At 58.6% G+C, this 27,911-nt stretch overlaps 1 protein-coding gene across 4 annotated transcripts in view; it reads left to right on the forward strand.

The window, feature by feature from the left end:
- The window catches only part of PRKAR1B (protein kinase cAMP-dependent type I regulatory subunit beta), a 113,830-nt gene that overhangs the window by 21,597 nt on the left and 64,322 nt on the right, over positions 1-27,911 (forward strand). For all 4 annotated transcript variants that reach the window (XM_053213609.1, XM_053213610.1, XM_053213608.1 and 1 more), the window contains 2 exons: positions 8,373-8,531; positions 11,250-11,341. In XM_053213609.1, coding sequence (XP_053069584.1) covers positions 8,373-8,531; positions 11,250-11,341 — 251 coding nt within the window. The remainder of the gene's footprint in view (positions 1-8,372; positions 8,532-11,249; positions 11,342-27,911) is intronic.

Consider the following 27,911-nt stretch of genomic DNA (forward strand, 5'->3'; position numbering starts at 1 on the left):
GAGAGAGAGAGAGAGAGAACGATTTGGGGAAGGGACAGAGGGAGGTGGAGAGAGCGAATCCCAAGTAGGCTCCGTGCTCATTGCTCAGCACAGAGCCTGATGTGGGCTCGGTGTCATGACCGTGACATGACCTGAGCCAAACTCAAGTGTTGGATTCTCAACCGACTGAGCCACCAGGCACCTCTGCATTGTTCTTTTTCAAAATTGTTTTGTCCACCCCGGTTCCTCTGTCTTTTTAGGTGTGTTTTAGCGTGATCTTGGGGACATGGACCAAAAAATCCTCCTGGGATTTTGAGTGGGTTCACGTTGATACGTAAATCAGTTTAAGGAGAATAGACAACAATCTAGAATCTTCTAGTTATCCTGCAGCTAACTTTCCAGGATAGCTCTTCGTTTACCTAGGTCTTTGATTTCTAATGTCAATGAAAGAAAAACTTGTATTTATTTAACTTTTATTTATTGACTTTTAATGAGAATAGACCACAATGTAGAATCTTCTAGTTACCCTGCAGCTAACTTTCCAGAATAGCTCTCCGTTTACCTAGGTCTTTGATTTCTAATGTCAACGGAAGAAAAACTTGTATTTATTTAACTTTTATTTATTGACTTTTAAGGAGAATAGACCACAATCTAGAATCTTCTAGTTACCCTGCAGCTAACTTTCCAGAATAGCTCTCCGTTTATCTAGGTCTTTGATTTCTAATGTCAGTGAAAGAAAAACTTGTATTTATTTAATTTTTACTTATTTATTTTTATTTTAGAGAGAGAGTGGGTATGTGCAAGTGGGGAGAGGGGCAAAGAGAGAATCCCAAGCAAGCTCCACACAGTGCAGAGCCTGACGTGGGGCTCGATCTCATGGCCCTGGGATCATGGTCTGAGCTGAAATCGAGAGTTGGACGCTCCACTGACTGAGCCACCAGATGCCCCTTTATATTTTTAATACACAGCTCCTTCACGTGTTTGGTTAGCTTTACTCCTGTTTCGTTTTTTATTGTTATTTAAGTGGTACTCCTGTTTAATGGACAGGTGTTATCTTGTGGGAGCAGTTTTAGGGCTGCAGGGTTCCCACGCGCCCCGCTCCGTGTGGCTCCCCACTAGTCCCGCTGTGTCCGCGGAGTGTGTTACAGCTGGCGAGAGCCGTCGCCCTCGACTGAAGCCTGGAATTTATGTCAGGGTCATTCCTTGTGCCCCACAGTCCTGTGGTTTCTGACAGATACCTGATGTCACATATCTGTCGTTAAAGTATCATTTTGATTAGTGCTGCTGCCCTAGAAACTCCGAGCTCTACCTATTCGTGCCTCCCGCTTTCCCTCTGAACCCTTGATCTTTTACCGGCTCCCTGGCCCTGCCTTTCCCAGAAGGCCACTCGGCTGGGATCACCCAGGGTGCGGCCTCTCCAGACTGGCTTCCTTCACGCAGTAACCTGGATCGAAGGTGCCTCCGCGTCGTTCTTGGCTTCGCGGCTCCCTTCTTTCCGGGGCAGAGTAAAACCCCACCGCCCGGATGGAGCCCGGTTGTCCACCAGCCACTGAAGGGCGTCCGGTTGCTTCCCCGGGTTCGGTAATCACGGATAAAGCCGCTGCAAACCTCCGCGCGCAGGTCTGCGAGCACGCACGTTCTCACATCTTGGGACGTGACTGCAGGACCGCACGGCGAGACCGTGCTCGGTTTCATAAGACACCAGGGTCCCTCTCGGAGCGGCCGCGGCATTCTGCGTCCCCGCTGCTCCCCGTCCCGCCAGCACCCGGCGGTGACGTGCTGTGGGCCGTGGCCCTTCTGACAGGCGGTGGTGGCCTCTCCTTGCTGTCTTGCTCCCCGTTTCCCTGACGGCACACGACGTGGAGCACGTTCCCGTGTGCGCCTGCCCTCCCACACGCGTTCTCCCCCGGCTTCTGCTCAGATCTCCTGCCTGGTGTTTAACTGGGTTGTTTGCTTTCTTGTTGACCTTATGAGGTTTCTCGAGCATTTTGGACACGAGTCCTTAGCGGATGTGTGTTTTTGAGTATTTTCTCCTAGTCTGTGGCTTGTGTTTTCATTCCCTTAACTGCATGTAATTTTGACTCCTGCTTTTTTTTTTTAATATTTATTTTTGAGAGAGAGAGAGAGCGCGCGCGCACGTGTGAGGGAGGGAGGGGGCAGAGAGAGAGGGAGATACAGAATCTGAAGCAGGCTCCAGGCTCTGAGCTGTCAGCACAGAGCCTGACGCGGGGTTTGACCCCACAAACTGCAAGATCATGACCTGAGCCGAAGTCGGATGCCCAACCGACTGAGCCACCCAGGCGCCCCTAAATTTTTTTTTTAATGTTTTTATTTATTTTTGACACAGAGAGACAGAGCATGAACGGGGGAGGGGCAGAGAGAGAGGGAGACACAGAATCGGAAGCAGGTTCCAGGCTCTGGGCCATCAGCCCAGAGCCCGACGCAGGGCTCGAACTCACGGACGGTGAGATCGTGACCTGAGCTGAAGTCGGACGCTTAACCGACTGAGCCACCCAGGCGCCCCCCAGTTGGTCTTTAGAGGGGAAATTATTGCTTCACTGGACACTAAGATTAGGAATTACTGAACCATGTGTCTCCAACTCCTATAGCACCAGAGCAAATCCTCACAGACTGGGGGGCCGCGAGCAGCAGGAATTTTCTGCCCCACAGCTGGGAGGCCGGGAGCCCAAGCTCAGAGCTGCAGCGGGCACTTCCTCCTCGTGGTCCCGACATGGGTCCGTCCTGGCCTCACGTTGCTCTCAGACCCTGACGTGCAGACACATCACCCGGCCTCTGCCTCTGTCTTCATGGTGAGATCTGCCCTGAGCCGTGTGTCCAAATCCTCCTCCTGTTACGAGGACACCAAGACCTCGTGTTCACCTGTGTCTACAAAGGTCCTGTTTCCAAATAGAGCTGCCCTCTGAATTTTCGAGGGAGCCTATGGAAGCCGCTATGGTGTGCGGCCTGGGAGGTTGGAAAGAGGGTGAGTGACAGAGCCACACGGTGGAAATAACAAGGATAAAGCAGAAGTTAATGAAACGGAAATGGAGGAGGTGACGGCAGACGGTAAAGGAGGTGACTCTGGGGATGAATAAAACGGACATCTGGGAAGGTGGCTGCACAAAGAAGGGACCGTGTAAACGGGAATCTGCCACAGGTCTGGAGAGGGCACCTGGGGAGGTGGGGGGCTGAGCTCCCAACGACTCACGGTGTCCCCTGGGTTCGGCCTGTCTCATCCGGGCGGGCTCAGAAGGCCCCTCCTCCAGGAAGCCCTCCCGGCCTCCTCCTTCCCAGGGGTGGCCTAGGAGCCCCCTTGCCTGCACAGCCCTTGTATCTAGTCCTTCATGGCTCAGCCTGTTTCTCTGTCAGACTTGGACCCGTCTTTCCTATTAGATCGAAACCTTCCGTGACAAACCGTGCCTTTTTCTCTGTGTGAGGGCTGGTATTCAGAAAGTGCTCAATAAATGGTTGAAACTGCACCTTTCTCTCCTCTCTTTGCCACTGAAGGTTGAGCGCCCCTGGACATGCCCTTTGCACTCTCCGGGCCTCGGTTTCCTTGCCTTGTAGGTGGGGATGGCTGGCCTCGGGGCCTGCCTCGTGCTCTGAGATGCTGCAGCCCTGGGAGGGGGCTTGTGGTTGGTCCAGGGGTGGCACCATGGACCCCTGTCCTGGACGCCGCAGGTCCCCAAGTACCACAGCTCTCCCTCGGTCGGAGGGGACAGGGAGGCAAGGGACAGTCCCCCTGGGGGGAGGTCCAGAAACGCTAACTTGGCCACCACTGGGGAAGCGGCCCCTCCTCCTGCGGGGTGTTCAGGAACAGCGTGGGCAATCAGGCTGGCATGGTCCGCTGCCCCAGGAGGCCTCTCAAAGGGACCGGCAGGCTGTGTCCTCAGCCAGAAAAGTGGAGCATGGGGTGGAGGGGATGACTCCATCATTGCCGGGTCCCAGGCACGTGGGCTTCTCAGCAGCGTCTACTCAGTTCCAGAAAGTCTCCCAACATTCCCCCTCCCGACATTCAGAAGAGAATGTCCTCTTCTGAGGCTGCAAGTCCGCATTTTGCCCCTCGTGCCGGAAAATCATGGTCAGAAGACAGTGAACATCATATGCGGTCTGGGGAGAATGTGGCCCCGGGGCAGAGCAAGGACAGTCCCTGGGGTGGCGTTAGGCATTTCTGGGGAAGGTTCTGGCCGCAGAGCTTTCTGGAATCGCCGTTCCCACACTGTTGTGAAGATTCCCCTGACCTCCTGCCCTTGACCATCCTGCAACCCAGACAGTTCATCTGCCTGAGAGCAGGAGACAGGAAGGGGGCTCTGGAAAACCAGAGGCTTTCCTGGAATCCTGAGGGGGGGAAGGGGTGCCGTCCAGAAATAACGGCCCCGTTTCCGCCCAGTGCCTCCCCGAGTGGCCTTGCATTTGGAAGCCCCCGGATGCATGGAAAGTGGCTGGTGCCAGGACAGCGATGCCCACGGCCCCATGGAAGGGGGGGCCCCGACAGGGCTTCCCTTGAGAAGGTGGCCTCTGGCCGGTCTCTTCCGTGCAACCCCGCCCTTCCCCCTTGGACCCCCCTCGCCGCACCCGAGCCTCTCAAGGGGGCCGCGGGGCCGCTGAGATGCACCCAGAGCCTGGGCCCTGAAGGGCGCGTCGCTGGCCCCGGCCCCACGTCAGCCCCTGAGCTCTGTGGCCAGAGGCTGGGGTAGCCGAGTGGTGCTTTGTGGTCACAACGGCTCATGTAGCTTGAGGACATGGGGCTCTATGTTTTTTAAAGGTCATCTTTTAGGAGGTACATACTAAAAGGTCTCAAATGAAATTCATGGGGCGCCTGGGTGGCTCTGTCGGTTGAGCGTCCGACTTCAGCCCAGGTCACGATCTCACCATCCGTGAGTTTGAGCCCCGCGTCGGGCTCTGGGCTGATGGCTCAGAGCCTGGAGCCTGCTTTTGATTCTGTGTCTCCCTCTCTCTCTGCCCCTCCCCCCTCATGCTCTGTCTCACTCTGTTTCTCAAAAATGAATAAATGTAAAAAAAAAAAAATTTTTTTAATCTTTTTTTTTTTTTTGGAATTTTTAATATTTATTTATTTTTGAGACAGGGAGAGAGACAGAGCATGAATGGGGGAAGGTCAGGGAGAGAGGGAGACACAGAATCCGAAGCGGGCTCCAGGCTCCGAGCTGTCGGCACGGAGACCAACGTGGGGCTCGAACTCACGGACCGCGAGATCATGACCTGAGCTGAAGTCGGCTGCTTAACCGATGGAGCCACCCAGGCGCCCCCCCAAAAAAGAAAACTTTTCAATGAAATCCATAACATCCGGGATTTGCTTCCATCTCCCGTGTGTCAGAGGAGTCTTGTGTGTGTCTTGTATACATGTATGTGTTACACGTGCAGAGCTGTGTACGTATGTGTGTATATGTCGTGTATGCGTGTCTGTGCGTGTTGTGTGCGCGTACATTGTATGCGTGTGTTATCATAGGTGCGTGTACCTTGTATACATGTTGTCCTAGGCACACACGCACTATGTGTGTGCTACGTATGTGAATGTACTGTATATGTGTGTTACGTGTGCCTGTGTGTATTATACGTATGCACGTTGTATATCTGTCATACCCGTGTTCTGTGTATTGTGTATATATCATGTGTATCGTGCACACATCATCGGGTCTTACGTGTGCATGCATGTATACGTGTGTGTTGCACGCATGGACACGTGCACGTGTTACATGTGTGTGTGCGTGTGGAGTGCGTGGAGGTGAGCTGAAGTAGGTGTGCCCTGTTTTGATGATTGTTGAAGATGTGTGATGGGATTTTGGTGATCGTCTGTCACTCCCTCTGCTACCCTACGGACTTGAGGGTTTCCACACTGAAAAGGGGCGGTGAAAAGGGGACGTGAAAAGGGGACGTGAAAAGGGGACGTGAAAAGGGGACGTGGTAGGAAGGGAGGAGCTCACCTCTGCACACCTTTCTGAGTTGGGGGGTGGGGTGCCGCACCCCAGGGTGTGGCTCCCCACGGACCCGGTAGGCCCCCCTGTCTGCCTGGAGGCCCCCTCCCTGGATCCGGGGGCCTGTTCCCTGCACACCCTCCGTGTGGCTTGCTCTGTCTGAGTGCCAGGCAGCTTGCTGTCCTGTTTTCCAGAGACCTGTGGAGGCATGCCCCGTGGTCCTCACCGTGCGGACTCACCTCCACTCAGGCTTTGATGTTACCATCATTTAGGGGAGGGGGGAGGGAGGATGCGTACCACCCATCTGCTAATCCTTTCTTTTGGAGGTTCTATAAAGATACTTTATTTTTTTATTTATTTTTCATTTTATTTTTATTTTTGTTTTTAACGTTTATTTTTGAGACAGAGAAAGACAGAGCATGAACGGGGGAGGGGCAGAGAGAGGGAGACACAGAATCGGAAGCAGGCTCCAGGCTCTGAGCTGTCAGCACAGAGCCCGACACGGGGCTTGAACTCACGGACCGCGGGATCATGACCTGAGCCGAAGTCGGCCGCTTAACCGACGGAGCCGCCCAGGCGCCCCTAAAGATACTTTTAAATAGCTGCGTGAAGTCGCTTTCAACAGTCCTTGATGGAGGCACAGAGAGGTGAAGGGATTCACTCAGGATCGCACAGTGCACTCGGGAAGGAGCCTTCCCAGCTCAGTGTCCTGCCCACTGGGCACACGTACCTTCCAGGCTCTCCTGACTGCTGGTGCTCTGGCCGCCCGTTCATCTTCTCTCCGTCTCGTTCCTTCCTCCCTGCAAGGGGCAGGATTGCACCTGGGGGGAGCCGGGGCCTCTGCTTCTGCTCTGAGCTCAGGGTGCAGCAGGTCTTGGGGCACAGGGGGCAGCTCGTGCGTGGAGAGCTACGGTGCCTTTAAAGGCCTTGAAATTCCCTGCAAGGAGCCTGGTTTGTGGGCCTCACCGGAGGGGAAGTAAGGGAGCAGCCGTGGGCCCGCGAACACTGGTCTTGGGCCCAGGCGGTGGCCGCAGGCGGGCGTGTCCTGTGGTCCACGCCACCAGCGTCCCCCACCCGGGGCACAAGTGCCACGTAACGTCCCACAAAGCTGACGTGCGCCGTGTCGAACTTTCGCTTGGCTCTGTATTCTTTGCTTGTTTTTAGTGGAAGAAATAAACTTGTTTGAGGGAAAAGCAAAACCCCGACAACAGCACCTGGCATGCGACAGGCGGCCTTCCTATGAGGAATAATGGCAGAACTGTGTTGGTTTTGGGTGGACGACAGCTTCTTGACTTTCTTTTTCCTGTGGGTTCCCAGTCGGAATACCACACTTCCCATTTGAACTTCAGAGTCCCGTCTGGGGTCTTTTAAAACGTCGTCTTTAGAAAGTACAAGCCCTCTGGGGGAAGAACGCCTCCAGAAGTCATTTACGCTGTAGTATGAATTAGGATAGTTTCAGGGTGCTCTCAGGGTTCACGGGCTGCCTGGGAAGCAGGGAGGGGTGCTTTGGAACGTGGGGCAGCGGGAACCCCTGAGGAACCGTGGGTGGGACTCAGTTTCCTTCCTAACTTCATGTTTTTGCTGGGTCGCTGCCTGGTAAAGTCGGATTAATTGTTGTGCTGGGTTGACCCGGGAGGTTGCTGGGTGTGGGTGTTCTGGGGAAGGTGGCCCTCCCCGATGAGGGGACGGAGGCCTTGTCCTAGGTAGGTGGGGAGACAGGTGAGGGCCTGCTTGCCTTGGATCCCCACCTCACTCTGTGCTGCCCCACCGGTCTTGAGACTGATTTTGGGATGTGGGGATGTGGTGGCTGGAGCGTCAGGTGTGGGGGCCTGCTTGTCAGTGTGCAGTGCGTGTTCCTTTACACTTTTGGAATTCTGTGCCCTCTGCACGCACTCACAATTTGTAAACCGTTTATTTTTTTTTAATTTTTTTTTAATGTTTATTTATTTTTGAGACAGAGAGAGACAGAGCATGAACGGGGAGGGGCAGAGAGAGAGGGAGACACAGAATCGGAAGCAGGCTCCAGGCTCCGAGCCAGCAGCCCAGAGCCCGACGCGGGGCTCGAACTCACGAACCGTGAGATCGTGACCTGAGCCGAAGTCGGACGCTCAGCCGACTGAGCCACCCAGGCGCCCCTGTAAACCATTTAAATAATGAAGGGAGGGAAGGAAACAAAACAGATTTCCTTTCCTTTTATGTATCCGCCCACCATTTCTTGCGTGTCTGCCCACGTGGGATGTGGGGGTGCAGGGGTGAACGGAGCGGAAGTGCCCCCCGCCCCCTGGGCCCGGCCATCAGGGCCGTGTGGGTGGGGGAGGGGGACTTGGAGGTGGCCTGGGAGCGGGGGGCTCTTCCCGGCCTGGAGAGGCCGTCAGAGGGGAGCCCTGGAAGGTGCTGAAGGAGCAGGCTCGGGAGGGCAGACAGACCCAAGTGTGAGCCCGCCCGCTGTCTTCCCCACAGGAGGAAACCAGACAGATTCTGACGCAGCAGAAGTCAGACTCCCACGACGAGGAGGTCTCCCCGACCCCGCCGAACCCGGTGGTGAAAACCCGCCGTCGCCGAGGGGGTGTGAGTGCCGAGGTGTATACGGAGGAGGACGCCGTGTCCTACGTGAGGAAGGTGGGCACCCCCCCCCCCCCCCCCCCCCGGCCCGGGCCCTCAGGGCCCCGGCTTCCGGCCACGCTCCCTTCTGGTCGGGGAGGGGCCGGTGTGATGGCAACGTCATGGTCAGGGTCACGGTCATGCCCGTGGGCTCTCCTGTGAGGTTTCCTGACCCACGTGTTCCAGGGAGGGACGGGACAGCAGCTCACGGGGTGTGGGCGGAGGGGCCCGAAACCCGATCCTGTGGTCCCTGTCCTCCTAGACTTCCTTCTGCCCTGGAGGCTGGCGCCTGGCCTCGGAGCCGCCTGGTGGGAATTCCCTCCTCCATGTTGCTGTTCCTCAGTGTCCCTCCCTTGGGGACGGCGACCAGCAGGTGTGCCTGAGTCAGGACGTGCTCTGGAGCGTGAGGACACGTGGTGCCCCTGTGCCTGTTGGTGTGCCCGGCGCCCTGCCTGCCCTCCGACCTGGCCCCCTGCCCGGCGCCCCCTGCCCACCCCCCGTCTGCCCCTAGACGTGGGCTCTGTCGTTTCCATCTTGTGTGTTTCTAGCCTCAGTTTTACTTTCTTTTCTTGGTATTTTTAGTTTTGGGCCTTTTAGAAAATCTAATCAGGCAAATACACACACAACATAGCTTATTGTCTCTGTGAGCCTGCGTAGCTGGGGCAAAGACGCTCGCTCACGGTCTGGAGGCTGGACGTCCGGGAGCAGGTGCTGGCTGGTTCTTGGTGGGAGCCGCTCGGCCTCCTGTGTCCTCGGGCATCCAGGGGAAGGGAGAGTGGGCTCTCGGGGTCTCTTGCCGGGAGAGCGCTGATCTCTCAGGGCCACTTCCAGACACCACGCACTGGTGCCTGGGCTTCAACACATGGGTTTTGGGGGCAGCTGGGTCCCGGGGCCACTGAGCACGTTCACGCTGCTGAGTGGCCATCCCCACCGTCTGTCTCCAGAACGTTCCGTCCCCCTGCACTGAGACTCTGGCCCTTTACATGCCCACCATCAGGGATGAGAAACCACCGAAAGTGTCGTTTAAAACCGCCAGGGCACTTCACTTCTGTGGTCTCCCCCCCCCCCCCCCAGCACCCCCTACCACCTTGAGAAGATCCCAGACAAACCCAGGTGGATGGACATTCTGCAAAGTAACTGGCCAGCACCCCTCAGACCCGTCCAGGTCATCAAACCAAGGGCGCCCTAAGCAACTGTCCAGAGCGGGGGGCTCAGGGTGCAGTCACTGAACGTGACCTGGGTGAGGCCCAGGGACAGGGTGAGCGGCTCGGGTGAAACTGAGGACATGTTGCCAGCACGCACCGTGGCTGGTTCCATGGCTGGTCCGTGGCTGTGGTGTGTTCCCGAATAAGGTCAGGTGCCAGCAGTGGGGCCAAGTGGCTGCAGGGTACGGGCACTGCCTTTGGCAACTTTTCCCATAAGTCTGAACTATTCTAAATTTTTTTTTAATGTTTTATTTATTTTTGAGAAAGAGACAGAGCATGAGCAGGGGAGGGGCAGAGAGAGAGGGAGACACAGAATCCGAAGCAGGCTCCGGGCTCCGAGCCGTCAGCTCAGAGCCCGACGCGGGGCTCGAACCCACAGACCGCGAGATCACGACCTGAGCTGAAGTCGGACGCTTAACCGGCCGAGCCACCCAGGCGCCCCAAGTCTGAACTATTCTAAAATAAAAGGCTTATTTTTAAAGAGTAAATCTCTAGGGCTTGAGTCCCGTCTCTCAGAGTCCCTGGGTGAAGACCCATGGTATTAAATGTAATGCGCACATGTGCTGGGGCCTAATGCCACCCCCCAGCCTGGCAGAGCTTTCTGGCAGCTGAGCTCCAAGGGGAGTCACGTTACGGCCCAAATAGCCCTCCCACCCGTGTCTTTTATTTTGAGGGAGAAATCTTGGCGTTTGAGATGCTTGTAATGTGAGATGCAGGCACTTTGTGCTGTTTGGTCGGTGATGGAGCTCTTGGGCATGTGCTTACTGGGAGCTGTGACCAGGCAGGTCTGCTCTGGTGGACGCTTCCCCGCGCCCAGTTACTGGCAGGGGCTGAGCCCCCCTTACTAGGCCCCCATAGCCATGCCGAGGGTCCTGAGCCCCCCCCCTGACTAGGCACCCCCCCCATCACCACACCCAGTTATCAGCAGGGTCCTGAGCCCCCACCCCTTATAAGGCCCGCCCATCATCGGGCTCAGTTATCGGCAGAGCCCCCCTTACAAGGCCCGCCCATCACCGCCTCGGAGGGTGAAGGTCAGCCTTGGGTGTGGCTCCAAACTTGGCTCAAGTTGTGTTTTTTTTTTTCAGTCTTCAAATATTTACGCAAGTGTTTTATTGCCTTAAAAACAAAGCCACTGAAATAAAACAGAAGAACTGATAATCCAAGGGACTGGAGTTCTTATAGCATCCTCTAGGGGTCCGTAAGGCCCGCCAGGGCCAGTCCACCAAGGCCCCAAGTCCTCCAGGTTCTTAGGCCACCTCTCAGATCACCGTGTTTTCTCCTCCTCCCTTTCTTTCGTCATGTTGGTTCCAGCTGCTTATAGCGATGGTGACATACACATCCCATTCCGGGATCACACTCCGGGCTGTCTGTCTTTGCGGTCCTTCAGCAGTAACACGCTGAAGGCCGGACCGTTCTGTGTCCAGCCACGTCATGGTTTCTCAGGGTCCCTCAGGTGCTGGGAGGGGCCGGGCCCCGAGCCCTGACCCTCAGGGGTGCCCGGAAGTCTGACTTCCGCTGGCTTCCCCTGCAGGTTATTCCCAAGGACTACAAGACCATGACCGCGCTGGCCAAGGCCATCTCCAAGAACGTGCTGTTTGCTCACCTGGACGACAATGAGAGAAGGTAGGAACCTGGGAGGGGCGGGGCTGGGATTGACACCCCTCCAGGGAGGCCTTGCTGGTCACCACCAGCGCTGAACCCCAGGGACCCGGTCACAGAGCACACTTTTGGAAGCATGTGCTCACAGAACATGGGTGGCTTCCGGAAATAATGTGCTCTGTGCACCTGCTGTCCTTCTGCATACCAGGTTAGGATCTGCGGGTTCCATGTGACTTTGTCGCCAAGAGACACTGTGGGTCTCCTCGCTCTGACCACTGGGGGCCTAGTCTTCCAGCAACTTCTACAAGGATCTGCCTTGTTGGGCTGAGCTCACTGCCTGGTGGGGAGATGGGACTGGCAGGCAGGGCTCGGGGGTCCAGGAACGTGACTGACCAGGTGCTGATGTCAGTCACATGGTCTAGAAGGGCCGCAGGAATGGCCGTGGGTGGGGTCTGTCCAGGGACGGGCACCTGGCAGCTGTGACGGACTGGGTGCCATGCTTGGGAATTAAGGTCCTACACATAGTTGGGAAAATCGGACTGGGAGCTTTTTGGGGTGATCCTTGAGGGTTTACTTGAAGTGTGCACTCTAATTCCGTGTTGTCACAAAATGGGATCACATTCCACGAGTTTGTCATGCTTACAAGGTCACGGACATCCCTCTTTGTCAGTAAAGCCTTTTTCAGGGCTCATTGTATGGATTTCTGTGGAGTTGCTATAACTTCCTTCTCCTCTGTGTCTGTTTCTTCCTTCGAGCTAAGCTCCTCGGGGTGGATGAAAGGCTGTGCAGTGTTTTAATTCTTTTTTTTCCATTTTTGGTGCATTATGTTTCTTGGTTCGATAACCTAGTGTTCTGATGACAGTCCTGTACAGAATCTAAACAACACGCAAACCCACAAAATAAGAAGAGAACGTCCTCTCGCAGCCTCATTCTGTGACGCTCGTGGGTCCTTCCGCGTGAGCGTCTGGGATGGTTAACATCTGCTGAGCGCCGCACCGTGCGGGGAGAGAGAGGGTCATTGGGAGGCTTGCGGTTCTTGGATGCCATCGTGCCCCGGCGGACAGGAAGGAGAGGTGTTTACGCAGGATGGGCCCCCCACAGAGGAGCTGGGCCAGAGAGATGGGGCGTAGGGTCTCCGTAGGTGCTGGTGCGTTTTCCAGGGCTTTTGGCAACACGGCACAGGCTGGTCACCCAGGAAGGCCGCAGGGAAGGCCTGCCCACGCCTTGGGCGCTCCCAGAGTCTCCGAGGTGAGGCCTGGCTGGCGCCGTGTCCCGGGAGTGTCTCGGGGGCATTTGAGATGGCCACCCGTCAGAAGCACGTGGGGGCGTGACGGGCAGGGCGGGAGGCCAGTTCTCCACGTGGGCCCCCCAGCTGGGCTCACGCCCCAGGAGGGTTTTGACACGGAGAGGTGGTCCGGGATTCACCCTCCACAGGCCCTAAATGCAGGCTTGTGTCCTTGCAAGAGGGGAGCATTGGGGGGGATTGCTCCGAAGAGAAGCCCTGTGACTGCTGCTGCTGCTGCTGATTCTGGGCTCCTGGCCTCCAGAACTGGAGACAGTCCCCTGTTCTCAGCCTTTGTGGAGGTGTCCACCTGGCAGGTAGGTCCTCGGTCACCAGGTGGGACCAGATGACTCGGAGTTGTAGCTTTATTAACTTGAATGTAAACATCAAGAACTCAGTCCAGATTTAAACCCGGGCTCTGACTGGATGGTGCGTTCACACGGGTCGAAATTCAGAAGGTGCCAGGGGTCCAGAGTGAAAGGTGAGCCGTCTGGAGATGGCCCCAGGACCCTGGCTCGTCTCTGTGGACAGACTCCGCACCCTCAGGCAGAAGGTCAGACGCTCCCCACAGCGGCCACATAGACCACCGTCCATTCTTTTTTTTTTTTTTTTTTAATTTTTTAACGTTTATTCATTTTTGAGACAGAGAGAGTCAGAGCATGAACGGGGCAGGGTCAGAGAGAGAGGGAGACACAGAATCGGAAGCAGGCTCCAGGCTCTGAGATATCAGCACAGAGCCGGACGCGGGGCTCGAACTCACGGACCGCGAGATCGTGACCTTAGCGGAAGTCAGACGCTTAACCCACTGAGCCACCCAGGCGCCCCACCGTCCATTCTTTACCCGGTTTCAGCCCTTAGGGAAGGGATGGACCGTGCCTGGGTCCATCGGGGTCCTGGCACTTTGCGGCCAGCTCGGGGGAGGAGGCGCCGCTCTGGGTAGAGGAGACGCTATGGGCACGCAGCTGCCGGGCGGTGCGGGGCGGACCTCGATGCCGGAGCCCGGCCGGCGTGTGCCCCTGACCTGTATGCTGCAGCCGTTGGCCCCGTCGTCACCGGGTCGGGCCCGTCCCCGAGTGTGGGGCGGGAGTTCTGGGGCGCTGTGATTTGGGCTGTCCCCCAAAACCCAGCTCACACGGAAGGTTGGTTTTGTTCTCTGGGCCTCGGTGTCCGGGTCTGGTCCGCATTAAGCCCCTGAGGGAATGGCCGCGGCCGCGGTGGCGGTGACGGCCACCCCAGGAGCTTCTCCTTGCTCATGTGTTTCAGGTCGCAAGAGCAGCGCAGGCCTGGCGCCTTCGTGAGTGGTGGTGGGTGGGGCTGAGGGTGGTGGGTGGGGCTGAGGGTGGTGGGTGGGGCTGAGGGCGTGGCATGCGTGAGCTTTGGGTTCTCACAGGTCCGCGCCTGAGCTGTGGTGGGTGAGGCTGAGGGTGGTGGGTGGGGCTGAGGGCGTGGCATCCCCGGGCCGCGTGAGGGTGACAGCAGGAGGTAACGGTGTGAGCAGAGTGCCCTGGCTGCCGCCGAAGTCGACTTCACCTGAGCGCGGGCACCCAGCTGTCACCCGTCGTTCGGCCCCTGACCTGATAAAGTTGACGGTGAAAGAGGCGAACAGATGGAGGTCACCCTGAGTTTGTGTGTCCGGCTCCACGGAGGTCAGGGCGCGATTGCAGAGCGTGTGCTGGGCTGCGCGCAGGTGCTGGGGGCGGCGGAGCAGAGGACGAGGTCTTGCCTCGCGGGGCCGGCCTCCCCCGAAGTGTCCGTCAAGGGAACGCAGACGCCCGCAAGTTTGGAGGCTGTGCTGCGACGGTCGTCCGGGGAGGCCCCAACGTGTAGCATGGGGTGACTGTCCCCAGGTAGGGCGCAGCCGGGCGGAGGTCTGGGGCAGGAAAGCTCGGTTGTGGCGGCCCAGACCGGCCGGGTGCCCCCTGTGCTCCGGACACTGCCGTGCTGGCGTCACAGGGCACAGAGGGGTGCTTGGCGTGTGGCCGGAATCTCGGGACTGTCCCAGGACTCACGGGATCGTCCCCTCCCAGGGATCCTCCCAGAACACTCGCCTGGCCTGGCCTGGCCAAGGCAGGGAGGCTGCAGACGCGGTCTCGTCAACGGCACCCACCCGACCTCCCCCAAGTGCGGCTTCACAGACAGATCCCCGGAACAGTCACACCGCATCTGTTCTCTTGTGTCAGCTCGCACCCTCGGGGTGCCCCGGGTCAGTCCTCATTTCTTTCTGAGGGTGGGGGTTCTCACCGTGGCAGGGGGGGCACCATGTGTTTATCTGCTTCTCCGCTGACAGACGCTGGGGCTGCTCCCACCTCTTGGTCGTCGAGCAAAATGCTCCCGTGAACACGGGCGTCTGGGTCTTTTGGTTGCAAACCCAGAGGTGGCTCGCGGGGCAGATAGTCCTTCCCCGTGTAACTTTGTGAGGAGCCCCACACTCAGCTTCCCTTCTGGCCCCACGGAGCTTCAAGTCCCCCCTTCTGTGGAGCCCGGGTGCCCCTTGGGGGGCACTTGTGTTCAAGCCACGCCCTCCACACCCTTTGGTGGCCCCTTCCCCGCTCCCAGGCACTGGCTGGCCGGGGGCCGGTGTGGCCCGAGGACGTGTTGATCCAAGTGGTGTCTCTGGCCACGTGTGTCCAGGAACTGTCTGTGCCGGGGTCCTGTGCCCTTGGCCCTGACTTTCCAGACTCATGCAGTTGCTACCGCCTCGGACTTTTCCAGATCTGGGAGCCAGGTGGACAAAAGTGCAGGAAGCAGATGGTTGGATTGAAAATTCCTCTTTGCGAGGCTGGCTTAGGAAGAGAGCTTTCTGTCAGGGGGTGTGTCTGTGGTTCAGATCTTTGTTTTGCCCTCAGGAAAACTCACTTTCCATATTGAAACCCTGGGGGGGCTCCTCTTTCTGGCCTCTGAAGGAACAGGCTGACGGTTCAGGAAGTGGCCTCCGGGAGAGCTGGCGGCCAGAGACTTGTCTCTTGACCTTTCCCTTGATGTCCCCTGTGTGACATGCAAATACTTGGTTTTTTCCAGTTCAGGAGAAGGCGGGCTCAGCAGCTTGGGCTGTGGTTTGGGGCCCATTCTTTCCAGATGCGCGTTCCGACTCAGAGGCTGCCTCCCGCGTGAATCCCCAGGGGTGAATCCGCTGGGGGCGAGCGCACCTTTGTGCTGAAAGACCCGCCCCCAGCTCAGGTGTGAGACCAGTAACCCTGTGGTCACGGGCTGGGTGGTTTTGCCCTTGTCGGTTAACGACGGCATATGTCCTTCAGTCTGTGTGCAGATACTTGTGCCTGCGAAGACGTGAGCATTTTGTTCAAGATCTTTTCTTGAAAAGAAGGTGATGCCACATAGCCATGGGGGAAGGGTCCTAACCCCCAAACCGCCACCTGTCTCCTAGGAGAGAGTGTCCATCGAAGGCTCTCTCTGGGCCCCTGCCTCGGGTACCCCCTCCGTGCATAAAAAGGGGGTGTCTTTTGACCAGGGCCCCACACTTGTCACAGCAGAGCCAGGACTCCTGAGTCTTGGGGGCTCCGAGGCCATGCTCCCCCTCCCTCACTCCTCTGACGGCAGGTCACATACACCTGCAGGGGAAGGAACACTGGAGGGTGGGTGATCCAGACGTGGTCATTGGGGGGGTCCGCAGGTATCCTGGGTGAACTGGCAGTGGGGGATCTGGGGAGCCAGAGGGAGGACCAGAAGACCCCTGAACACGGTGGCAGCTCAGAGATTTCTTAAGCACATACACACCCCGACTCACACACATGTGTACAGACACAGGCATACTCACACATGCACACATGCACACGTTCACGCTGCAGAATCCCACGTGTGTTAAAATGTCTTTTGGAAGGAGACAGTTGAATCATGTCTTGAAGTTGCGTGACGACCTTCTCGGGGACTCCGTTTCCTCAAACGTGTCAAAAGTGTCAAATGGGAGGAATAAAACCCACTTCGAGGGTTGCAGTGACGGTGGATTGTAGTAATGTCCATGGGAGTGTCCTCCCGTGTTGTGTCGTCATCCCCATTGTCATCGTCCCTGTCATCGTCACCCACACCGCCACCATCACCCCCACCCTCCTCCCCCTCCCCCTCCCCATCCTAGTCACCGTCGTCATCCTCTTTCCGGCAGCCCTTTGGCTGTGTGGAGGGCAGACTACGTTACTGGGCTTCTCCCTGCCCACGGCCTTGCTGCTCTGATCCTGGCCCAGATGCCCACACGAGCCCCACAGCCCGGCCTCACTCCCTCCCAGTGCTCAGTCCGTGGCCACTCCACAAGGTCATGCTCTGCTCCATCCTGGGCCTGAGGTGGGTCAGCTGGCTGCTCTGGGCCTCCGGATGCAGCAGGAAGGGCTGTGGGTGACCAGCTCATCTCCCAACCTCAGTGTACAGATGGTTTCGAGGCCCAGTGAGGGGAGGGCCTTTGTCCTTCGCTCCAGGTCACAGTAGGTGTCCGAGCCGGGGCTGGAGCTGGTATCTTCACGCCCCTCCACGGCCCCTCTGCTAAACTGAGTTACTCCAGGTGAGGGTCCTGGGGGCAGGGGGCAGGTGCAGGCTCCTTGCTTGGTATCAGGTACGGTGAGCAAAGTCAGATCCTTTGTCCTTCCTGGGGGTGCTGGGGGCACGTACTCTGCTCAGGGACACAGGCGGGCTTAGAGGGCAGCCTGTGGGGCGCTCCACAGCCCTGGGAAGGGCCATGAACCGCGGCCTGGCCCCGAGGGTGCATCCCAGGCCTGAGGGAGGGAGGTGGGAGCCCCCGGGTTCAGTCGAGCACCGCCGTGCCCCTGGGAGTCGGGAAGCGTGGCAATGAGGAGGCCCCGTGTGTGTGTGTGTGTGTGTGTGTGTGTGTGTGTGTGTGTGGTGCTTCGGGCCTCGGCGGGGGCCTTGTTGCTGGAGCTGCCCGCCCCACGAGTGGCGAGGGCATCTCACCCTGGGGCGGTCTTCCTGGCTGGCCCTGCCCTCTGCAGCTCTAATTAGAACGGGCCTCTGGCTGAAGCGCCGCACCACTGGCCTGAGCGGCTGTCTCCTGCTACCTGCCGCTGTCCCTCTGCCTCCCGCCCGCGCATCTCTGCGGTCTGTTTTTCCACAGATTGGCTCGGGTTCCCAGGTGATGAGAAAAACACGCTGCGGCCGAGGCATGGCCTCTGCCTGGCCCTTCTCTCCCGTCTGGCCTGGCTCTGGCTTCAGGGCGTGCTGCTTCCCTTTCAGGCAACACAAAAAAAACAAAATTAGCATTTTGGAGAACGCAGGGCCTCATCTCAGGAGGAGCTTAATGGCTTGAACATGCAATGAATTTGGTTTTCGTCTTGCATAAAGCCTCCAGCTCCGGGCAGAGGAGACCTTGAGGACTGGAGCTTGGTTCACGTGACCTGTTCCGAGCTAGTCCCTGGACCTCAGGCCTCACGGGCACCGTCTCGTTAGAACAGCGCTGGCCGGCTTCGCTGCTGGGGCCTCTGATGAGGCGTAGAGGCACAGAGAGGTTAGGCAGGCTGCTCAGAGCCCCCAGCTAGGACTGGGAGAAGCTGGGCTTGCACCCCTCCCAGGACAGGGCTGTGCTGGGCCGGCCTGTCTCCGTGTGATGGTACCCCCCAGCTCAGTAACCGCCCCCAGGGAAAGAGAAGAGTTCTTTCCCTCGTGCCCAGAATTAGTCCAGCTGATGGGGAGTCGTGTGGTTCCAGAAGGAGAACAAGGCACAGCTTTGGGGTCTCTGTGGAGTCTTTGCTGAGAAGAGCTGCCCAGGCTTGTGAGCACAGAGCGGTTAGAGTCCGGCCTGTCTGTCGCCCAGCTGTGGACATGTGGCGGTCTGTCTGTGGTCTTGGTGGTTGGGTGCCACAACGCTTTGAATCTTCTAGCATTTGGCCGTGTGCCGTTCCCAGAATGCCGCAGACCCTCCTGTTCCCGTTCTCCCCACCCAACCGGCTCTCCTGCTGATGCCACCTGACGAGGCCCCGTGGACGATGGGTTTGAGCTGCCCGATGTCTTCTGTCGCCAGTACCCGTTCCATGGGCGAGGGCGTGGGGGCCCAGAGAGGGGTGGGACAGCCTGTTGCCCGGGGGCAGGGACTGGGGCCATTACTTCAGAGTCCCGGAGGGCCGCTCCGCAAGATGCCCCCTGGCGGTGAGCGGGCCCACTGCACCTCTGCCCCCCACCCCCAGGGGGCGACGCGGCCCCAGGAAGGGGGCAGGCGCTGGCTTTGAGACCCAGTGGGCGCCTCGGGTCCTGGCTCCGCTGCATTCTTGAGCCGTGGTCGCTAAACATGGGTGAATTGCCTGCCAGCTGGGGTGTGAGGAATTCACTAGCTGGCTGGGGTCAGAGCGGGGGTTGTAGGGAGAGGCCGGGGTGAAGGGCAGGTGGCCGAGAGGACTGTGGTCACCCACACTTGTCCTCATCTCCAGGGGGACCCCGTGGGGGCCTGGCCAGCTTCCCCGCTCCCGTTTGTAAAGGCGGGAACATTGAGGCCCAGAGGAGGCGGGTGACTGACTGGAGGTCATGTGGGTTCCTTGGGGCAGCACCAGTCTTCCCGAGACAGTCGTGCACGCGCGCGGCTTCTGCAGTGAGAAAGCCTCGGGTATCTCAGTGTAACTTTAGGTGATGCTGCACTCTGCATCAGGGCCCTGGGTCTGTCCCGACCCACACAGCTGCCCCGTGAGAGTCAGTGATGGGGTCACCTGTGCTCCAGCTGAGGGCGAAGCCGCTTGCCCTGGGTCCCACCACCCGCGACCAACCGTGGGGAGCCCCAGTCGAGGCGCTGTGTGGTGCGTGGCCGTGCGCCGTCAGGACCCTGCCCGCAGCTGTGCCTCCCTCCTGCTGCGGGCTCATCCCAGTGGGGACCTTTCTGGGAGGAGGCTGCCCTGTGCCTCAACGCTGTGGGCTCACAGAGGAGGAAAGGACCCCATTCTCCCTGTACTTTCGGGGGGCTCACTTACCAGAACCAGTGACCCTTGAGCCCGGTCTTCGAGGATGGGCAGAAGAGAGTGGGGAGGGCATTCGAGTGTTGGGAACAGTGTGGGCAGGCGGAGGCAGCAGCAGGGGTGGAGGAAGGGGGTGCCGGAGCAGATGCTGAGTGCAGCTGGGGCCACGGCTCGGTGGGGAGACGTCTTCTCCGACGCAGAGAGGGACAGAGGGAAGCAGGGAGGCCTGCGCTGGCGCCCCCCTGGGACACGGTCTTTGCTGCCCCCACAGCCCCGCCTGATTCCCGTCAGGTGTCTGTGCTCTTGGGTCAAATGGAGCCGGCTTCGCGTTTGGAAGGTGTGGGAGGAGGCACCCGCCTTCCAGTGGCCCAGCTCTGCATGCGGCGCCCACGCCTGTGGCTTCCCGCCTGGCACGTCCACCGGGAAATGGCACCTCTGGTCACTGCGGCCGCTGCTCCGGAGGCGCCTGCTCGCCCTTTCATGACCCGCCGTCCCCGGAGCCTCGTCTCCGCCAGGGGCCCACACGGCCCGCGTGCAGGGGACCCTCCAGGGGAAGGGATTGCGCTGCCTCTGCCTGGTTTCTGCCTTTCGTTTCCTGCAAACTCATGGCAGTGGGTACTCGGTGCGTGTTAGAGTCTCCCCTCTGTCTTCAAGGCTGAAATATTAATATTCTACTGGACGGACCAGGCTTTGTTTGCCTGTCGATGGGAGGCTGTAGGTTTTACGTTGGCAGATTTCCTCTCCTTCCTTGATGGCTTCTGATGTTCTCAGAACGCCTTCCAGACTTCAAGACCATAAGCAAACACACTCGTGATCTTTTCTAGAACCTTCCCAGATTGCCTGTGGCTTGTTTTTCTTTCAGTGATGGAAGGCTTGATCCACCAGGAATTTTATTGTGGTTTAGGGACGTAAGCACATCGGATCTTCCCAAAAAGCCACGCGTGCTGACACGGCCACTGAGCGGAAGTGTCTCTGTGCCTACTGATCCAACAGAAACCGTGTCCCTGTCCGTGTGGGGGTCTCTGCCAGGTCTGCGCGTTCACTGAGCACCTGGGGGGGGGGGGGGGCTGGCCCGGGCCCGCGTGTTCTGAAGGCCTCCCCGCAGGGGCTTGCGGGCCTGGAGACCCCAGCAGGCTGTGGCCCCTCTCTGGGTGGGGGTGGGGGGTGCCGGCCCGGGGCTCAGCAGCCGCCAGGTGGCTGTGGGGCGCCGTGAGGGCGTTGGGGGGTCCAGGAAGGCATGCTCAGGTTTCCGTTGTGTGGAGCTCTCTGGCGGGTTAGGGGAGCACAGGCCGGGGGTTCAGGTTGGCTCTGCTGAGGTGGGGTGCGGACGGATGTCCCCGATGAGCGTGTTGTGTGTGCACGTGGCGAGTGTGACTTCTGCCGCTGGTGTTGGGGAGTGCGTTTGGGTGACTGTTGCTGGAAACGCTGCGGGACCCTCTGTTACAAGTTCTGTCGCAGAGAATGGCAGGCGTGGGCGGCAGGGAGGGGGCCGTGCCAAGGAGCCCTGGCCGCCGTGGTCCCACCCTTCCTCCCCCTGCCCACGGACCCTCAGCCGTCACTCAGTCTCGCTGTTGATACTTCGCGAGGCGAACGTGTCACCCGCTCCCGTCCTCCACGTTTGGTGCGCAGTTGGGACAGGGTGGCGCTCGCTGGGAGGTGGCGCCCAGAGCTGCCGCGTGTAGCCTCGCGTGTCCAGATGGGAGCGCTCCTTCCCGCGTGGGATCAGGGCCCCCAGACGGTCCAGGGGCCGGTGGCGCGCCCTAAGCGTGTGGGCGGCCAGGAGCGGAACGCAGCAAGGACCCTCCGGAACTCCGACAGTCGGGGGGGGGGGGGGTGTCCCGTCCGCGTGGCTCCTGAAGGGCCAGCTCCCCGCGCTGCGACCCGGGGGCGACAGCTGGTCCCGCCGCCTCCTCCAGAGAGCGCAGCGTCTGCACAGATGTGCTTTGACCTCAGGAGCAGCTGTGGGGGTGGGGGGGACACGGCAGGCCTCAGACCTGCCTGCAGCGGGGCCCTTTCACCCTTCGGGGCCACCGACACCTCCTCCCTCCCTGCCCGCCCCCACTTGTGTCCCACACTGAGATCAGGCCTCTGGCCATTGGCACAGAGCCCTCTTTTGGTGGAGGCTAGACCGGGGCTGTTGGGGGACCGGGGGCCATTTCTCATTCATTCGTTCATTCTCCTTCCCTTCTTCCTCCAGTATCTGTCCTCATTCACTGGTTCATGCGATGTGATCCGGCCTCATTCACGCATTCATTCCTGTCATTCATTCATTCACTCGTTCATGCCTGGTGATCCGGCCTCATTCATGCATTCATTCCTGTCATTCATTCACTGGTTCATGCCTGGTGATCTGGCCTCATTCACGCATTCATTCCTGTCATTCATTCATTCATTCATTCACACCACGTGATCCGGCCTCATTCATGCATTCATTCCTGTCATTCATTCATTCACTCCACCTGATCTGGCCTCATTCATGCATTCATTCCTGTCATTCATTCATTCACTCCACCTGATCCGGCCTCATTCACTCATTCATTCCTGTCATTCATTCATTCACTCGTTCACGCCACATGATCCGGCCTCATTCATGCATTCATTCCTGTCATTCATTCATTCACTCGTTCACCCCAGTGATCCGGCCTCATTCTCCCACTCCTTCCCTGTTCCCGCTCGCTCATTCACTCCATGAGATCGTCCCCATGGATCCATTCTCAGTCACTCCTCGACCATCCAGGTTCCCGTGGCTTTTCCTGACCTTTCTCTGGCCTTTCAGAAAAGACCGTTTTCCAAAGGCTTGTTCCAGTGCTTGGCGGGGGTTACCCCTGCCTCAGGTGTTGGTTTTGCCCAGTGGCTCCCAATCGTCAGCGTTGGCTTCATCTGTGCTATGTACCTGCTGAGCACCGGGCACTTGTGACCTCATTAGTCTCTCCCAGCAGCCGTGTGTGTGTGTGTGTGTGTGTGTGTGTGTGTGTGTGTGTGTGTGTGTATGTTGCCTCTGTCTGATGTTTAGGTGAGGAAAGTGGGCTCATAGGTGAAAGGGCTTGTGTGTGGTCCCAGAGAGGCCAGGCCAGCATCCAGCCTGGCCTGTGTGGGCACGAGGTCCCCTCTGCAGACTTCAGGGCCGTCGGCCCCAGTAAGCTTGGCTGTGTGTGCTGTCCTGGGCTGGGTGCGGTGGGGAGTCTGGGCAGGGCAGCGGAGCTCTGGCCCTGGCCTTGAGAAGTGGTCAAATTCTGGGCCTGGGAGAGTTTCAGCACTGAAAAGGGAGGAGCCTAGGGAAGCTTCCAGAAGGCGGAGGGCCTGGAGGACCCTTAGAGTGGTGGCCGTGCTAGAGACCGTTTTTTTTTTGTTTATTTATTTGTTTTGAGAGAGAGAGAGAGAGAGAGAGAGTGCGAGCATGCTGGGGAGGGGAGGGAAAGGGGCAGAGAGAGCATCCCAAGCAGGCTCTGATCTGCACTGTCAACACAGAGCCCAACGTGGGGCTTGATCCCACGAAACCTGAGATGGTGACCTGAGCTGGAATCAACACTCAGACGCTCAACCGACTGAGCCCCCCAGGATCCCCCCCGGGAGCCCCAACACTGTTTTGCTATCAAGAGGAGGCTGTGTCAGACAGGGGAGCCAGAGGATGACCCTGGGCGCCGGCCTGGCCTTGCTGCGGGCTGGCTGTGTGACCTCGGAGGCAGGAGCTCTCTCCCGCTCACTTGCTCATCAGCATGTGATTCTGTGCTTTCTAGGGAGGGTGGGGGCTTTGTGGGAAACGCACCGGGAGTGGGCGGGGGAGGGTCTGTGCTGGACACGCAGCTAGAGATGGCCTTTCGCGGGCCGAGGAACGTTTCAGCCAAGACCGGAAAGCGTGGGGATTGGGAAGCTTGTTTCTGGTCTGAGGGCCAGGGGCAGCCTGGGTGGTCGGAGGTGACCAGGAGGGATCCTGTCAAGGCAGAGAGGGTGACCCAGACCCTGTCCTTCTGAGGGCCGAGATCTTCCAGCATGTCACACAGACCTTGGTGTGCAAGCCCTCCACGGGCCACTCAACGGGGTCAGAGTCCCGGGTTTCAGATTCCAGATTCGCACTTGGGACCGAGCAGTCAAAGTCACCTTTCCCCGACTTTTCCCCGACCTTTCCTGACCGTTTCTAGCCCTTACTCTTAAAAAGTTGACCTCCTCCGCTGTCAGAGGGGCGGTCTTACCTGGGTGGGTTGCCCCAAGGTGTAGAAGCCTCAGGGCCCCGAAACGTTGGAACGAGGCCTCTTTTTAAATAAGGCGCTATAAGTCAGTATAAATACAAAAACTCCAAGTGGTGTATTTCCAGAACGTCATAATCTTTCAACGTAATAATTATTTATCAAAAATGTTGACGTATTTACATTTAGTCAGCCAATATAAAAAAAAAAACAACTTCTGTATCTTAAAAAAATGATGATAAAAGCTCCAGAAATTCAGCGTATCTCGTACAGAGAGCTGTGGTAGGGTGATGGACGAGACAAGGCATAAATGCTCTTATGTTTGGGTATGTTCTGCGCGGAAAGTTCTGGAGACAAGGAGCCATGTGAACATCCAGCGCTCAGTAATGTCCCGTTTTAAGTAGCTGGCGAGGGGCCGGTCACCGCAGCATACTGGGTTCTCTGGGGAGACGAGGCCAGTGGGGTGCAGACATACCTGAGGCATTTGGTACCGGAGTCGGGTCGTGTGATTGTGGGGGCTGACCCAGCAGAGCCCGCTGTGTGCTCTGGGCTGAGTCTGAGTGCCCGGGACCCAGGAGCCCTGCTGTCTGGGGGCAGGAGGACGTGATGTCCCAGCTTGCACAGAGAGCTGACTCTCCTGCTATCCTCCCCACCCGCCCCCCGCCCAGGCCCTCCGTGGGTGGGATGGCACCCACTCACCACGGGGACGGCCATCTCCACTCCATCCTCTGGTTCAGGTGCCCAGCTCCTCCAGAAACGCCCACACGCACCTGGAAGTAACGCTTCTCCGTCTGGGCATCATCGGGGCATCCCGTGGCCTGGGCGGTGGGCACACGAAGTCTCCTTCGCACAAAGGGTTTACGTTGACTGCATTTGCAGAAGGACAGAAGGACAGGTGGCAGGCTGTTGTCTGCAGCGGCCAGAAGTCATTCCCTGTCCAAGTACGTGAACACACAGTGCAGCGTTTTCGTTGTCGGCTTAGAAACACACGAAGGGATGTGGCTTAAGGGTACTCATGTGCGGGCATCGCGACCACGGGCGTAGTCACAGGAAGGGAGGGACTGTGGATGTAGCCTGGGTGCAGGGAGGCTGCCAGCGGCCTTAGATCCGGAGAGGCCGGCTGGAGCAGCCCGCTGGGCACTGGAGGGAGGTGTCATGTGCCCTGGGTGCCCTCACCACTGCCCCGCTGCCCCGTTCCTGCACGGCGTGTGCTCAGCCGATGGCCTTTCGGATTGGAACCGCCTTCCTGTTATATTCAGGCCAGCGGCCAATTTCAGCATTTAAGTCTTGGTTTTCATTGAGTTTGTTGAACATGGCTTGTTCTTAATTACCCCTGCCGCGACGGCTCGTAGTTCAAAGCTAAGCGTCTCTCAGAGCAATTAACTCGTAATCAATTTTACGTGGCTCGTTGTGAGTTCCTGGGTCCGGGCCGAGAACAGAGCCACTTCCGAGTGATGCTTTCGTGGCGAACAAGGTTTAATTGTGTGGAAATGATGATGATTTTGCAAGCAGCTGTGTTCCTGGAGCATTTTGCTCCTTTCAGCCACGTTGCAGCTGTGGTTAGCCGGGGTGCTGGCAGAAGGACACGGTGTTCTCGTGTCCTCTGGGCTCCGTGGCCTTCAGCACTTGGATTTGCAGAACCGGAAAAGTTCACGAACATCAGACTTCCCACGTCTTGGAATCTGTGCGCCACCTGGCCAGAAACATTGAGAGTCTTCTCCTGAAGGGGGAGCACGAGGTTGAGATTTGGGGTGGGGTGCAGCTCCTCAGAGCCAGGCTCTCAGGCCCCTGCCTCCCTGGGTCCAGTGTGAACTTGAGCATGGCCGCCCCATGTCCAGCCTTTCCCAGACGGATGTCTCATCTTGCCCCCGCCTGTCGTACGGGGCCGTGTGGTGACATCACGGCGTCCAGCATCGGGTGTGAAGGAGACGGTGGACATAAGTCCACTCACGTCCGGTGCGCGGTGCCCTCCACACGCAGAAGCTGCGACCGCGTTTCCCGCCATCGGGTCACCGCAGTGTGTCCTATCACGTTGCCATCAGGTGCCCATGAACTCACTGCTGTGTTCAGCTGCAGCATGCTGGGGCGCTGCGGTGGGATACGAGACGCACGGGTGGCCCTGCCCTTGCCCCCCGGCCCGAGGGAGGCCTTACTGGAAGTAACTGCCCTGGCTTTCCTAGGGTGAGCCGGGGCCCCCATGTTGCACTAGACTTGACTGGTGTCTCTTTCAAGTGTTCTGAGCCAGCCCGATGCTAAAGCCACGTGTGGACGTAGGTCTGGCTGAGGACGTGCACCCGAATTCCACCTGCGTTCTCTTCCTGCGGGTTCTCTCTGCAGCCTCTGTGTTCTCGGAGGGGAGGGCACATGGGCCTGGGGACGCTGAGCGACCTTGGGCAGGCACTGCTTCCTCTGGCCCCCACGACGAGCAGGGACGGTGCGGGCAGGGAGGGGCTCCAGAGACACGTCTGCTCCTTTCTCATCTGTGTCTCTCAGTTAAGGATCTCGAGTGAGTCACGGGTCGCAGGACAAGCTGCACCTCGTTTATAGAGGCTGAGAGGCTCAGTGTGCAGAAGACGCTTGTCCTCACTCACCCTCACGGGGTCACGGCTCTTAGATGTCTCGAGAGAGTACCGCCCAGGTATCCAGGGGGCCCTCCACGTGGGGCCCGGCCGTGCCCCTGCAGGGACCCTCGGCTCCAGGGAGCCTGGTCTGGGCCCCCGAGGAGTGAATTCTGTCCCTAGTGCGTGAACCACCTCCCCCTGACTGTGTGGGCTTCCGGAGCTCAGAGGTGGGTGATTTGAACAGAATTTTAAGAGATCTTTGACATCTCGAGATGTTTTGGACAAGGGAGCTGCTCTGTTAGCCCAGGGCTCGCTCTCGGTGCGGGTAAGTGCACACGAGCCCACTTTTCTGCGGACAGGCGGGGGCACCGCTGCCCCCTGCTCGCCCACGTGCTACAGACCGAGGCGCAGCAGCCCCCCAGACGTTGTGGCCTGAGCAGTGGCCGTCCGTCATGCTGGTGGGGCCCGGTGGGGACGGCTTCCGAGCCCCACGAGGCCGGGGACCGCAGCCAGGAAAACACAGAAACGAGGGGTTAATGAGGGCTCTGCACCCCAAGACTGGTGCCAGATGCAGGGTCTGCACCCCAAGTCTGGTGCCGGGCTCGGCCGACTTGAGGTCTGGGCCGGGCTGGTGCCTGGAGTGTGGTGGCCTCGGCCCTCGGACTCCCTTGTGACGGATCGGGACTCCCGCAGAACGAGGTGGAAGGAAGCCGAGTGACCAGTTATGACCGAGCTGCCCCACAGTGTCCTTTGCGAGGTTTTCGGTCACCAGTCTTGCTCCTCCTGGGGTCCCAGTCAAGTGTGCGCCTGGAGGCCATTGGGCACCAGCGCGGGAAGAGACGGGACCGCGTTTTGGCCCAGGGTCGTGCACTCTCGAGCCACGCCGCTGGAAGCCGCCTGAAAGAGGGACCATATGTCCGGAAGTTTGAGGTAAAGCTTCATTTTCTTCTTCCTCTTTTGCACCAGAAAAGTTCGGTTACGTTCCTGCTGAACAGCCCTCTGCTCAGAGCCAGACCGCTCGGCACCTGCCCCATGCTGGGGGCTCCGCACGTGTCACCGCTCGCCGTCTGGGCGGTAGGGGTGCGGCCTGCCTTTTCCTAGGGTGGAAGCAGGCTCGGAACGGCCGGCAGGACCGGGACCTCGCCGTCTCCCCTGGGTGTCCCGTCGTGACGCCAGCAGTCTGGCGTTTAGGAACCAGGGGCCGACCCAGGTCCTTGGAAGACAGGTGTTTTCTTGTCTCTCCTTCTCTCTCTTTCCGGAGCCGCTCGGTCGGGGTATCGCACACATACCATACCGCTCGCCCAGAGTAAGCGTCTGACTCCATGACTCCTGCCGACGTACGTCCCCGGTGCCTATTTGCCATCCCATCCTCTCCACCGCCCTACCTCTCACGACTCTGCACACCTTTTCTGGACGCTTGAAATGATGGAAGCAGACCCTGCGTGGCCCCGTGTTTCTGGCTTCTTTTACGTAGAACGACGTTGGCTCGCCTGTGCTTGGATTGCCGTCAGCCTCGCGGGTATCGCACGTGGCTTCACTTTGCATTTGCCTAGCGACTAATGAGACTGGACAGCTTTCCAGGTGCTTCTTAGCCATTTGTACGAAGTCTTTGGCAAAGTCCTTAGTTAAATTTTTTGCTCATTTTTCAATTGAGTTCTTGGTCTTATTGTTGAC

Source organism: Acinonyx jubatus, chromosome E3 (genome assembly GCF_027475565.1).
Source record: "Acinonyx jubatus isolate Ajub_Pintada_27869175 chromosome E3, VMU_Ajub_asm_v1.0, whole genome shotgun sequence".
Taxonomy (NCBI): domain Eukaryota; kingdom Metazoa; phylum Chordata; class Mammalia; order Carnivora; family Felidae; genus Acinonyx; species Acinonyx jubatus.